This window comes from Microtus pennsylvanicus, chromosome 2, assembly GCF_037038515.1.
Source record: "Microtus pennsylvanicus isolate mMicPen1 chromosome 2, mMicPen1.hap1, whole genome shotgun sequence".
Classification (NCBI taxonomy): domain Eukaryota; kingdom Metazoa; phylum Chordata; class Mammalia; order Rodentia; family Cricetidae; genus Microtus; species Microtus pennsylvanicus.
In genome coordinates, this window is record NC_134580.1 from 69,567,190 (window position 1) to 69,580,398 (window position 13,209).

Below are 13,209 nucleotides of genomic sequence, written 5' to 3' on the forward strand. Positions count from 1 at the left end.
TACCTGCTCCAGTGGGGGCCTTGGTACAACAAATCCTCGCCCTGCTCCTTCTTGGTTGCAGGAAACCCAGCACATTAAACGGTGAACTGTTCCTTAGCTTCTTTGTTCCTATCTTCTAACTGAAGCCTTTTCTTCCCAAGAAATCCAAAGCAAGAGGCAGGAGCGAAAGAGAAGAACAACAGCGAACCCAGTGTACAGCGGGGCCGTCTTTGAGCCAGAGGTACTCCAGCCAGCACTGGCCTCCTCATGCTCTGGCTTCATCTGTGACTTAGCCCCTCGCACTGAGAGCCTGCTAAGAGCAGCAGGGCTGTACTCAGCTCCTTCAGCTCTGCCAAGCGATAGATAGGCTTTTCTCTGCTCCTAACACCACTGCGTTATCCATCACTGCTTGCCTCTTAAGGTTTTGTTTTGCTAAGTGTGAGTAGTACAATCCTGTGTTTTTGTTCATCCTGACTTGACTACACTGTCATGGAGCAGAGACGGGCCCCTTTGTCATATTCTCTCAGAGTCAAATACATATAATAAAACACATTAGCGCTGAGACCGTGGTATGATTGGCACAGACTGGTTAGCATGTGGTAGACATGTTTGTGGTGTTCTTGATAGCCATGGTATTCAATAGTCTCCTCTCCCTCTTAACTCCCTCAAGCGTAAGAAGAGCGCAGTCACTTACCTTAACAGCACAATGCATCCTGGGACGCGGAAGAGAGGTGAGTTCCTTTTAAAAACCTATCTTGCTTCTGCCTCTGCTTTCTATGTTGTTTTCTTTTTCTCCTACCTTCCTCTTTTCCATTGTCTTAGAATCTAGCTCCTCTAGCCTTGAAAATAGTTTTGTTGTTTCCTGAGAACATGGAGGAAAAGAGAGATCTCTTAGTGCTCTGAGCACAGGGCTAAAAACTGACTTTCCAAGTCCTGGCTAAGCTAGCTCAGAATGGCTTAATGCAGCCTTTCTGCCCCAGCATAGTAGGCCGTCCATGAACAGCTCAGCTAAAACACCTGCTGCCGCCTAGGCATCAGTGAGCGTAGAACAGGACTGAGTGTCTGTGATCTGCAGAGAACTTAGAATCTTCTATCATGAGCATCTCCAGCTAAGGAAGAAAAATATCCTGGGAAAATCCCCATCTTCCAGCCCAAAACAGCAGCAACTCCCATCACACGGGTCTAAATAGGTCTTCATAACTCGGGCTTTGACTCATAAACAAGGTACTGAAATCACCCTCTGATGTTAGTAATATATCCCAAGATCCCTTTCTCCATGTGGTAATGTGTCCCTGAGTTGCAGTTACAGGCTGGAAAGGTTGCCGAGTGAGTGATCTTTGAGCAAACACACAGACTCTCAGAGCCTTTGGAGACTGGAGGTCACCCTGACCTTTGTCTGCCGTGGACAGAGCTACCAATGTGCCATTATATTGCTGAGGCACAGCAAGCCTCAGTGACATGTGCAATCTTTCATTAGTCCTGTCCTGCAAGTAACCAACCCATCTAGATGGGAAACCCTTAAGTTACTGCTTTGTACTGGCTCCTGGGCCACAGTCATAGTTACTTTTTGGGCTTTGTGGTCAGCTGTTTTTTAGTGACCACACAGTTCTCAGATAAGAGGTCCCCAGCCAGTGCCCTCAATTAATTGTCCTGCTGGGAGGTAGTATCTGCTTAGAGAAGAGGGGTTAAATGAGCCAGAAAGATCAGAGGCTAAAGCCTGCATTCGCGGTGCTTTGAACATATCTTGTATGGATAAGCAAAGAGGATTTGTTGTCAGTTTGCTTCCCACAGCACTAGGCTCTTTAGGAAAAGACCAGTCAAATCTGTCTTTGTAACACACGCTCTGTCTGCCTGACACAGGCAGCGCTTCTGTGGCGTCTGCACAACCCTGACATAAGCCTTCACCAGTGCTTGTAGGCAAACGAGTGCCTTTTCCTGACTTTGGTGGGTTGGTTTGTACTCAGGATCACTGGCAGCTCAGGAGACACGGGGCCTCGATATAGGTGCGTGGTGAGAGGGACCGCCCTAGACTGCCCATGACCCTGGGCTCTGCTTTTTTAGACTGCTTGTAGATTGCTCCCGACTGGACCTTTCACAAAAATGCTCCGTTCTGTTCTTTAACATGCAGTCCTTGCATGTTGATGGTGTGGAGCAGCAAGACTGATACCCGAGGCTGGGAACCTGTGAATTCACTGTCCTCTTACACTCCAGCTGTTCCTAGAAACTCCCTCCCAGAGGCGCTGACAGCAGGGCCAGAATAGTTGACTCCTCACATTGCCTTCCTCCACTCTTGCCAACTGTAAAGTTATAAGCTGTTCACAAAAGAGACATGGAAAAGCAGAAATGCTGAATAAATTCATTCACGAGAACAGAAGATCGTTAGGAGTGCCGGCTGCAGGAAAATCCTTAGTGACTGATGCATGAAACACATGAAAGATGAACTCTGTTCTGGCTTCATGAAACCTGGGTCCTCCTATTAGAAACCTCAGACCGTGATCGTCCAGGAACGGTCATGCCCCGCCGAGATGGGGTCTCTTTACAAGTGCATCACCTTTTACCCCTCTCCAAGGCGCCCTTCTCTCTTCATTTAGAGTGTATGTAGTTGTTTCTAATGGCATTGAAATCTTTGCTTCTTTTCCTTCCTCTGGCCTGTGTATTAACCTTCTGTCTGCTACCTCACTTCCTTTCCCATGCTAGCCAATGAGGAACACTGGCCAAAGGTATGTAAGAACCATTTTCCCCCTGTCTTTCCCTCCCCCTTTTCCCCTTTTGTTCCCTTCTCTTGGTATATAGGTCGTCCTCCAAAATACAATGCAGTGCTGGGGTTTGGAGCCCTTACCCCAACATCCCCCCAGTCCAGTCATCCCGACTCCCCTGAAAATGAAAAGACAGAGACCACATTCACTTTCCCTGCACCTGTGCAGCCTGTGTCCCTGCCCAGCCCCACCTCCACAGACGTAAGTAACTCGGGGGCCTGCACTCTCTCTGAGAGCTCACCTGGGAAAGCCATTGTCCTGTATTGTCTCCTCGCCAGATTGATCCTTCCTCACTAGCCCTGGAACAATAGACCCTGCATACTGCCTGCATACTATGCCAGGCAGCTTTCTTCTGGGATCTCAGCTGTTTCTTGTCCTTGAGAGTCATGTTCACATAAATCCAGGGATCCCAGGGTTTAAGAGTCTGGATTTATCAGCTGTGAATGAACTCTCGGAGGAGGGTGGGAACATGGATCTGTAAGTTGAGGGTTCTCTGCCATTGGTGCATTGGAGAGAGCATGAGCAGAGCAGATGTGTCTAGCAGCCCTGCTGCCGTGTTAGGCACACCTCTAGAAGTGCAGTGTTTTCTGTTTGGGGGAGCTGGTCAGAAGCAGGTTCCAGCAGCAAGTTCACTCAGCAGATCCTCACTGAACCCTGTTCTGCTGAGCGGGTGCTGCTCATGAAGCTGGGGATACAGCAAGGAACAAACCGAGCAAAATGCAAGCACTTGGGGGCTCGTGTTCTGTAGGAGGAAGGCAACAAGGGAACAAATATGTAACCCAGTAGGCAGAGATGAGCACCAGGAGGAGAAGTGGAACAGTAGTGAACACGGTACAGCGCCAGGAAGGTGAAGGCATCATCCACAGAGAGGGAGAAGGGACCTCTCAGCTGTGTGTGGGAGGTGTGACTGGAGAGGTGTCAGGTCTGCTCGTGCACGGTTCTGTGACGTCTGTTCTAAGTACAACAGGAAACCACCAGTGGAATGACATCATCCCACTGATGTGTTGTATTGTGCAGAGGTTGCTGCAGTGGTGCAGTGGACAGTAACATCGTTTGCTCTGATGCATTAGTTAACTTGCTATATTGTGCCTTCCTTGACATGCTTGGACCCACATGCATGTGCAAACATGTGCATGTGTGCACACTTCTTTGTTTTTAGAAATTGGTTACATCTGATCATGTAATACTCAGTTCATATCCCAGTTTTTTCACTTGTCCCAGTAATTGCCTTCGTCGAAGATCACTCGTGGCACTTATTTCCCTGGTTGAATCTCTTTACCCTCCTTTATTCTGAAACCATTTCTTAGGCCATCTTTTTTTTTTTTAAATTAAAGTCTATTCATTTAGAGTATGTGTATCTGTGTCTTTGTGTATGCACCCATGCCGTGCATTTATGTGGAGTCAGTCCTCTCCTTCCACTTTGTGGGTCCCTGGGATTGAACTCAGGACATGAAGCTTAGTGACAAGTGCACTTGTCTACTGAGCTGTCTGACCAGGTCCCCTAGCCTGTCTTTCTCTTTCCTAATGGTGGGGCAGGTGCTCCACTGGACATGCATTCTGAAGGCACCTAGATTCAGGATAACAGCTAGTGTATCGCAGGCAGAGGCATGTGACGTCAGCCAGGTTCCTCTCTTGAGATGATCCCCATTGGATTTTTTCACTTGTAAACTCTGTTTTCACTCTGGTTAGAGATAGCATTGAATTCGTAAGTATCTAGTAGTTTCCTAACAGACTTGTTAACCAAAGACTGAAGCCTCCTTGGAAGGTTCCTGGTGCTTACAGTGCCAGCTGGAGTTTGAAAGGAGTACTGCAGAGAGAGGGACTTAGGAAGGGTGGAATGAAGCAGAGAGGCCTTAAGAAGGCTGCTGTGGTGGTCCAGGCAAGAGACAGTGACACATAGTCCTGATGGAGTGGTAGATGCAGAAATGGAGAAAGTGGCCTGTGCTGTTTGTATTTTGAAGATTTGGGTGGATTAAATTGAATAACGAGAAAAAGAGAATTGTCGAGGATAAATTCACGGTCTAAACAACCAGAAGGCTGAAGATGACAAGTAACAGAACAAGAACTTCTTTGTCCGTGTTCTCATCTCTTAGGAACTGCAGGGCTTGTGTTAACCATCTTCCGGCAAAGTGTTCCTTGCAGTCGAAGGCTCTCTTGACTTACTAATGGCACAGTCCTCTCCACAAGAATGCCACTGAAGCCCCGAGTTAGAATTCTGGAGGCAGCAAACCAAATATTATCTTTGGAGAGCTGGGGTCATAGGAGACTTCTGTTCCCAGAAGGTTCCATTCCTGCTGTAGCTGGTGCTACAGACTTGTCCTGTTCTAAAGACTTGGCATTCCGTCCATCCTTCCTAACCTTTGGCCCTGGGAACTGATGCAGGTTTTCTAACTGTCAGGGTCACGTGCACCTGGAGTCCCTGCCAGAAACCAAGTTTGCCGATACCAAAGACTGTTCCAGCTTTTCCCCAGTCCAGGTGTGATCAAAGAAACCAGCAGCTCACTGACTCCCTGTGCCTTGATGCACAGTGCCTTATGCCCTGTGCCTTGGTCTGGGTTCTTTTGTTGAGTCTACGCTTTTCTTTTACAGCCTAGACCTAAAGGTTCTGGCCAAATCACAAACTAAAAGCTTTTACCAGATTTCATCTTAAAGCACAAACATAGTTCTTTGCAGAAATCTAAAGACAAAATAATGCTTTTCTGAAACCACTAAAAATATTGAGAATTTCCTGAGTTAAACCCAGTGGGATACATTTTTTTTTTTAGAGATAATTGACTTCTACTTTTACAGCACCCAACAGCAGCTGTGATTAAATCAACACACAGGGTTCTGTGCTTGCTGCTGAGTAGCATAAGCCTCTACATTAATTAGACAATAGCAGTTGAGAGCCGAGCATTTCCTGGGGATCAATAACCATCTAGAAGGACTTGGTAATACAAGACCCAGCCAGCCAATAATTCTCAGGATGTACCTTGTTGATGCTGTTATTTTCATGGGAAGGGAAGATATGTTTACTAATTATAAATTTTTAACATGCAGTGAAGCTGAAGTTGGTAGAGGCCGTATGTCCTCAGCAATGTCACAGTCAAGCATATTCCAACTGAAGTTTGCTCATGACCTGTCACCAGAGTTAAGCCTTTTGAGCTCCACTCTTTAGGCAAAGACTGACGCTGATGGATGCACTGTCCTTGTATTTTATATTCATTCTGACATTCTTGGAATTTTATATTTAAACTGTTAGTCTAGATAGAGCAGTTCTCACAATTTGGTCTGGAGTCGCCGGTGCTTTTTAGGGATATATAAAGCAAAACTGTTTACAAAGTAATACTAATGCATCAGGCACCAGCCCCACCCTCTTCCTCAGAACTAGATGGGATTTCCAGATACAACATCCCATGTGTTATGGTGGATGTTTAATGCTTCTTGTGTTCTTAAGTTTTGTTCCAGTGTACTGTTGCTATGATTCTGTAATTAACACAGATGTCCTCAATGACTTTCAGTACATAGAAATTCTAACAGCTGGAGAGATGGCTGCTCCTTCAGGGGACCTGGGTTCATCTCCCAGCACCCACATGGCAGCTCACAACTGTCTATAACAATACAGTTCCAGAGGATCTGACAACCTCACAAAGACTTAAAAACATACATGTAGGCAAAACACCAATGGACATAAAATAAAAATAAATTATAAAAAAGAAAGAAATCCTGACACTCAAACACTAGATACTTCTACTGTATTGTATGTAAATATGAAATTTGAAAGATGGAACTGGAGAGATACGTGGACACGTGCACGCACACACACATGTGCACACAAAGGGCAGTTTCCTGCAAAGAGAAACGGCTTGACTGGAAAAATGCATTCCCTCAGTGGTGTGGTGGTAGAGGAGGGACTTGGCATCACCCTCCGTCTTTCCGCTTACTCTGTAGTTCTGTGGAAGACTTTCTAGCAGAGTACCCCGGACATCTTAAAGCAGTGTTCTCCAGCCTGTCCCTTCCCTGTCATCCTAATCCATGTGTGGATGGAGTCTCAGCCACACACAGATTGTGCATCGATTTGCTGAAACACACCTCTTCAAAAACTCTTGATTTATTCTCCCTGTGTTCTTCCCTCCAGATTTTAAGTAGACCTGCCATGTTTTGGTTTGATGGTGCATTCTGTTCTGAGGGCCCAGATGCACCCAAGCACTGTAGAGTTCCCATTAGTGAAGTATTTGATGGGGGAAGAATAAAGCCTCCCACTGGATGGTCTGTTGAGCAGCAAATGCCAGTGCTGCAGAGCATCATCGGCTGCTACTGTGCCTTCCCCAGCCCCACGTGCTAGCAGCTTCTATAAGGTTTCTGCTCCTGGATCACTGTACTTTGCCCACATAAGCAAGAAGTTGAGTTTATTGTATGCTTGTGTTTCCAAATTCTTCTTAAACTCCCCCAGATGGTAGATAATAAATGCCACTCCTGTCATAGTGTGAATGGCTTTGTCGGTGACTTTTGGCATTGGAGGTGCCAACTCGTTACCTAAGCCATTGATTTGGGCCCAGGCAGCTAAAGGTCTTTGCTGTCAACTCTGACTTAGAAGGTTAAATCCTCAGTCTAAATTTGTAAGTTTAAAGAAAGTCCTTAATGTTTCAATTTCAACTTAAATTGCCAACCCATAAGCTGAGATCTGTGGAGCAGGCAGGGTCTGTGCTATTTGTGATCCCTGCTTTCATACACCGATGTGTTGGAGGCTGTCTCTGGGCCATCAGCTTGCTTGTCGGTGTGCAAGGTGGCACTGGGTTCTTCCTCGTCGTTTTTCTTACCCTTCCTCTCCGTCTCACAGGGTGATATCCATGAAGACTTTTGCAGTGTTTGCAGAAAGAGTGGCCAGTTACTGATGTGTGATACGTGTTCCCGCGTGTATCATCTGGATTGCTTAGACCCGCCTCTGAAAACAATTCCCAAGGGCATGTGGATCTGCCCCAGATGTCAGGACCAGGTACTGGGGGTGGGCCAAGGAAAAGAAAGACAATGCCACAGAAATTCCTTTCTCTCCCATTCTGGGGAATAGGCTTTTCTTCTCTTTTTTTGGTCATTGTTCCGTAGGTCCCATCCTCCTAGCTCACGGCACAGCATGCAGACACACAGCATGCAGATACACAGCAGAGCCTTTGTTCACCCACAGGCTCCCTAAAACGTGAATCGCCTCCTTCAATGAGAAATGACTTCTTCCCCTTTGAAATCCAGACCCTCTGCCCCGCATGGTGGCACATGCCTATAATTCTAGCACTTGAGGGGCTAAGCTTAGAGCTTTACAAGTTCAAGAGCAGCTTGGGCTACATAGTAAGACTACCACAAAAAGAAAAAAGAAAATAGAACAAAAAATAAGTTAAGATCCTTAAGAGCTCATTCTTGGCCGAGTCTGGTTGTGAACACCCTAAGTCCCAGCAGTTGGGAAGCTGAGACTGGTGGATTTCTGAGTTTGAGCCAGCCTGGTATACATAATATCTCACTTTCCAAATCAAGCCAGGGCTACAAAGTGAGGTATTATATCAGAAAACTAAACCAAAATAAATAAACCTGATTTCTAAATTTTGGGGGGATGGGAGTGTTTCTTTTGTAATGCTGGGACCCAAACCCAGGGCCTTGTGAATACTACGTAAGCTCTCTGTTGAGCTGCATCTTAAGTCCACTGCATTGAGACAAGATCTCCCCCCCCCCCCCCCCCCCGTGCTGGGTCCACACGTCTGACCATGCCTGTCGTGGCCCTCCTCCCATCAGCTCCAGTGTAGTCAGGGTGCCCTTCACCTGCTCCCTCTCTCCCCATGCGGCCCTCCTGACTTCAGGATTTAGAACTGTTTTCACCTACTTAGAGAAGGTGTTTTTGAGGGACATGACAAAACTAAATTTGAAACAAACAGCCCATGCGAGCTCAAAGGCAGACTTGCCTGAGGGACTGCATCGTGCTAGCATCGCACCAGCCCCCAGCTCCACGCTGCTGGTTCTGGCTCTAGGGTGGTTGGAGTTATGTGGTTTTGTTTTCTTGGTTGAATGGATGTTTTTATTTTTGCTTTTGTTTTGAGACAGGGTCTCACTGTATAGCCCTGGCTGACCTGGAACTCTCTATGTAAACCAGGTAGACCTCAGACTCACAGAGATCCACCTGCATCTGCCTCCTGAGTGCTGGGATTTAAGGTGTACTCTCCCGTGTCCCAGCTCATGTGACCTTTTTTATATTTTTATGTATTCGTTTTATGTGTATCATCTGTTTGTCTATCTGTGCACCGTGTAATATGCCTGGTGCTCTGTGCCCTCAGTGACTAAAAGAGGGTGCCACATATCCTGGGGCTGGAGTTACAGACAATTGTGAGCTGCCATGTGGGTGCTGGAGTTTGAACCCGGTATGTCTGAAAGAACAGCCAGTGCTCATAACCACTGAGCTATCTCTCCAGTCCTCACATGACTTTGAAAGAGATACAGGATGCTCCCAGCTCTCTGCCTCTTCCTTGACTTTGGGCCACAACCAGACACTGTGCTTGCTGTTACCTTGGTTCTCAAGGGAGAATTCTAAATTCTTTTCAGATGCTGAAGAAGGAAGAAGCAATTCCATGGCCTGGAACTTTAGCCATTGTTCATTCTTATATTGCCTACAAAGCAGGTAAGGTCTGCCTTTCCAGAAGAAAATGCTACTAGAAAGCCATGTTGGTTTTGTTTTCAAAGGAAAATAAAAATGTTTTATTGAGTGAAGTTGAAGGTGTTTGAACCACCTTTTCAGACGGAAACTGTGAAGTGTGGTTCCATACCTGTGTAAAACCTGGCCCGGTCCACCAAGGCCAGCATACACTGAAGAGTCCAGGTGGTCAGGTTCTGTGTCCTGGCTGTGTGACTGAGGGGTACTTTCAGGGTGGGTGTCTGGTGAACACCCGAAACAGGTAAGCTCTTCAAAGTACTGATTGTTTAAAACCTGTTTTCTCCCCCAGCAAAAGAAGAGGAGAAACAGAAGCTACTTAAGTGGAGTTCAGATTTGAAACAGGAGCGAGAGCAGCTAGAGCAGAAGGTGAAGGAGCTCAGCAGTTCTATAAGTGTAAGCCACATTCCGTCCTGGGTCCAGTCCAGTGTGTACTAGTGACCAGCGTGTGCAGCTGGATGTCTGCCTTCTGAGCTAGTGTGCAGTGCGTGCTCAGGAGCCATGGCCACCTGGCACGGGACACCTCGCCCAGCTCTGAGTGTCCATGAGTAGCGGCTGCCCCATTGGAGCACCCCCCAGTGCCTGTGCAGTTTTGATTGCTTAGGAGGAAGGTAGAGCCTCTCCCGACCCTTAGCAGACCTGGGCCCCTTTGAGTGACTCTTTTAGAGACCTAATTTACTGGACTAAGGGAAGGACTACCAGCAGGTAACCCAAAATGACCAAACTAAACCCAAACGACCTGGTTCACTGACTGGAGTCTTTTGACTTGGGTCTCAGGACTCTTAAACATGACTGCCATTCAGGTCCTACCTCTAAATTATGAGTGAGTAAATGATCTTCCAGAGACCTCAAGTCAATTCCTGTGTCTCTCGCTGGCAGAAACACGCTTCAGGGCAGTTTTTGTGGTGAATTTATCATAGCATCTTTATAAGTTCCAGTGTCCAATAGAGTTGGCTTTCACCCTACCCATTGACCCCCAGCCTTTCACGTCCTCCTTTGATAATGTCTGCCCATAACAGGTGGAACAGTATAAGTTGTGGGGTGCACAGTAGTGCACAGGGGTTGTTTTGTGGGGTCACTGGGCCCAGGCAGCTGAGTGTCCATCCTTGTGATTGGCTGCAGAAATGTATGGAGATGAAGAATAGCATCCTGGCCCGGCAGAAGGAGATGCGCAGCTCCCTGGACAAGGTGAAACAGCTCATCCGCCTCATCCATGGCATCGACCTCTCCAGACCTGTAGACTCTGAGGCCACTGTGGGGGCCCTCTCCAATGGCCCAGACTGCACCCCCCCTACCAACACCGCCTCCACACCCGCCCCCTCCCCCTCCTCACAGAGCTGCACAGCGAACTGTAACCAGGGGGAAGAGACTAAATAACAGAGCCCTCGAGGAGATGCCACGTCTCGGTGGTGAGGAGACTCTAGAGAAGCAAAGCCGGAGTTCTTCTGGAAAGTACAGAATTCTTTTGGTTCTTTGGTTCCAGAGAGAGAGAAGATGCTTGTGCCAGGTGGCACCAAGTTTGCCAATTGATTCTTCTTATTCTGTGTGTACATGCAAAGATTGGACCATGTTACATGAAATAGTGCCAGCTGGAGGTTCTTTGCCAGCACCATGCCAAGTGAAATAATATATTTACTCTCTCTATTATACACCAGTGTGTGCCTGCAGCAGCCTCCACAGCCACGGTGGGTTTCTTTTTGTTTTGTTGGGTGGGGAGCAGGGATGGGCAGAGGGAGGAGAGCAGGTTTCTGATCCTTACTGGGAGCTGTTTGTTTAGGTAGAAAAGACAAGTCCAAAGAGTGTGTGGGCTTTCCTGTTCCTAAACTTTCACTACCATAAAACCAAAAAAAAAAAGAAGAAGAAAAAAAGAAAAAAAAATGGAAATAGAGGTTTAACTTACCCAGTGCCCAGAGGAGGGCCAGGGAAGGCTGGGGAGGGGGGAGCAAGGGGGGAAAGTATATGACATAAGCAGTATTTAATGTTTCTGGAGTGGGCCTAGTACCAAGAGAGCCTAGGTCCCCTCCCCAGCTCCGCTCTCCCCCACAGCCTCCAGCAGCCTCTTCCTTCCCTCTGCTCAGTGTAGTGCACAGCCCCAGGTGGTCCCCAGGCCTTGCTGAAGCAGGGAAGGGAAGGTGTGTGTGGTCCAGGAGGGAGAAAGGCGGACAAAGGTTTTACTTGAAAACAAGCTCCATCCTTTTTCTATATTTATAAGAAGAGAAGTTCTGAGCAGAGCAGCACGACCAGGTGTGAGTGGAGACGACCCTTTTCTCTTCTTTGAGGTTTTGTTTCTGTTCTTGTTTTGTTTAAACAACATTTTATTTCATTGTTTATTTTATCTTTTTTGTTTTTGTTTTGTAACAAGAACTAAAATACGGAATAAAGCAGCTGTTCCCAGGCTGGCATCCTGTTAAGGTAGCGAGACCTTGCATGGTAGAGTAGACGTCATAGTGTCAGTGAGGTCAGTGAGTCTTTGTGGGTCCCGTGTCATCGTCCGGCACCGTTTTTGCTTTTGCTTTTGGTTTTTTGGGTTTTTTTGTTTGTTTGTTTGTTTGGTGTTTTTTTGTTTGTTTTGTTTTTTTAATGCAAGGGCAAAAAAATATCTTTGTACCTGGGGAAAACAACAGCAACTTTGTTTTTTAATTAAAAAGGAAAACAAAAGATATTGAGGTCTTCCTAGTGTTACTTAAATTAAGATCAAGGTAAGAAACATTGTAAAAAAATTACAAAAGTGCTATTTGTTTCCTAAAACAGTGATTTATATTAAAAAGGTGTCAGAACTGGAGAAAATGCCGTGTAGTTATAATTTTTTAGCACAGAACCTGCTGATCACAGTGACATTTTGCTGTGTTTGTGTCTCTGAACTGGTGGGCCAGTCTTCAGAACGGCAGGTCCTCACGCCTCCTTTCTCCTCAGACTGTGCTGTCTTTGTGGTACAGGGATCACATTTCCTGTTTGAAGCCAAAATGGAGTGTGCATGGTGTGAGGGCTCCCCATGGTCTGGGACCTGCTAGTGTGCAGGCTGGTGCCCACCTAAGACCTTCCTTTGGTGCTGCTCTCAGTCCTTCAGCCACCAGCATTACGTATGCCTCGGGGGCACCTTTGGGGGCCTGACCAGTGGGGTGGGGTGCAGGCTGCTGCGTCAGAATTAAGGGAGGAGATGCCTTGAGGGTCCATATGTCTCTGAGAGTCTAGGTGGCCTTCAAGTCCATCTTGCATTGAAGAGAGAAGACTGAAGCCCCAGCTGTCCTCTGCCCACTGGCACCAGGGTCAGAGTTCACTCCATTCCACCCACCCACATGCTTCCTGGGTGTCCCTGGGCTAGAATCACTACACTTGCCTTGTTTGGCCTATTGCCTTTTCTTCCTGGAAAACTGGGGTTCTGCAAGACTCATAGTTGTCTCCCCTACAGTGCCACGGGGAAAGTAATCGAGATACATGTTGCCATGGGAACCTGTGTCCATGGCATGTCCTTGAGTGAAGGGACAGAGGCCGAGGCTCTGCCCTCAGGTCCACAAGCAGCATCTCTCTGGGGCCCACGAGGCCCCAAGTCTAGGAATAGCAGGAAAAGGCCCCTTTGCTTCGTCCTTGCCCAGAGCTGGATCCTGACAGGAACTGCAGCAGACAAGGGGTGCTTCCGAGAGTGAGTAAGGCCCATCCACACCAGCCGTCCATTCCTCTCCCCAGCATTTGAAAAGAGGTGCCCTAGTTTGGCCATGCAGGCCTCTGGCTTCAGGTTGACTGAGGGGAGCAGAAAAGAGCCCTCTTTTCTTATTCAGAAGCTAAGGTGCTAAGTCTAGTTGGAGATGCCTG

The 13,209-nt window shown here is 47.2% G+C and overlaps 1 protein-coding gene across 26 annotated transcripts in view; it reads left to right on the forward strand.

The window, feature by feature from the left end:
• Positions 1-12,059, forward strand: part of Phf21a (PHD finger protein 21A) — a 177,104-nt gene extending 165,045 nt beyond the window's left edge. For 17 of the 26 annotated variants that reach the window (XM_075961434.1, XM_075961435.1, XM_075961423.1 and 14 more), the window contains 7 exons: positions 141-220; positions 650-710; positions 2,773-2,936; positions 7,555-7,710; positions 9,294-9,369; positions 9,692-9,795; positions 10,522-12,059. In XM_075961434.1, coding sequence (XP_075817549.1) covers positions 141-220; positions 650-710; positions 2,773-2,936; positions 7,555-7,710; positions 9,294-9,369; positions 9,692-9,795; positions 10,522-10,776 — 896 coding nt within the window. In that variant the 3' untranslated portion in view covers positions 10,777-12,059. Of the gene's footprint in view, positions 1-140; positions 221-649; positions 711-2,676; positions 2,700-2,772; positions 2,937-7,554; positions 7,711-9,293; positions 9,370-9,691; positions 9,796-10,521 lie in introns of all 26 variants that reach the window. The other 9 variants (XM_075961444.1, XM_075961441.1, XM_075961442.1 and 6 more) reach the window with 1 other exon arrangement.
• The last annotated feature ends 1,150 nt before the right edge of the window (positions 12,060-13,209 follow it).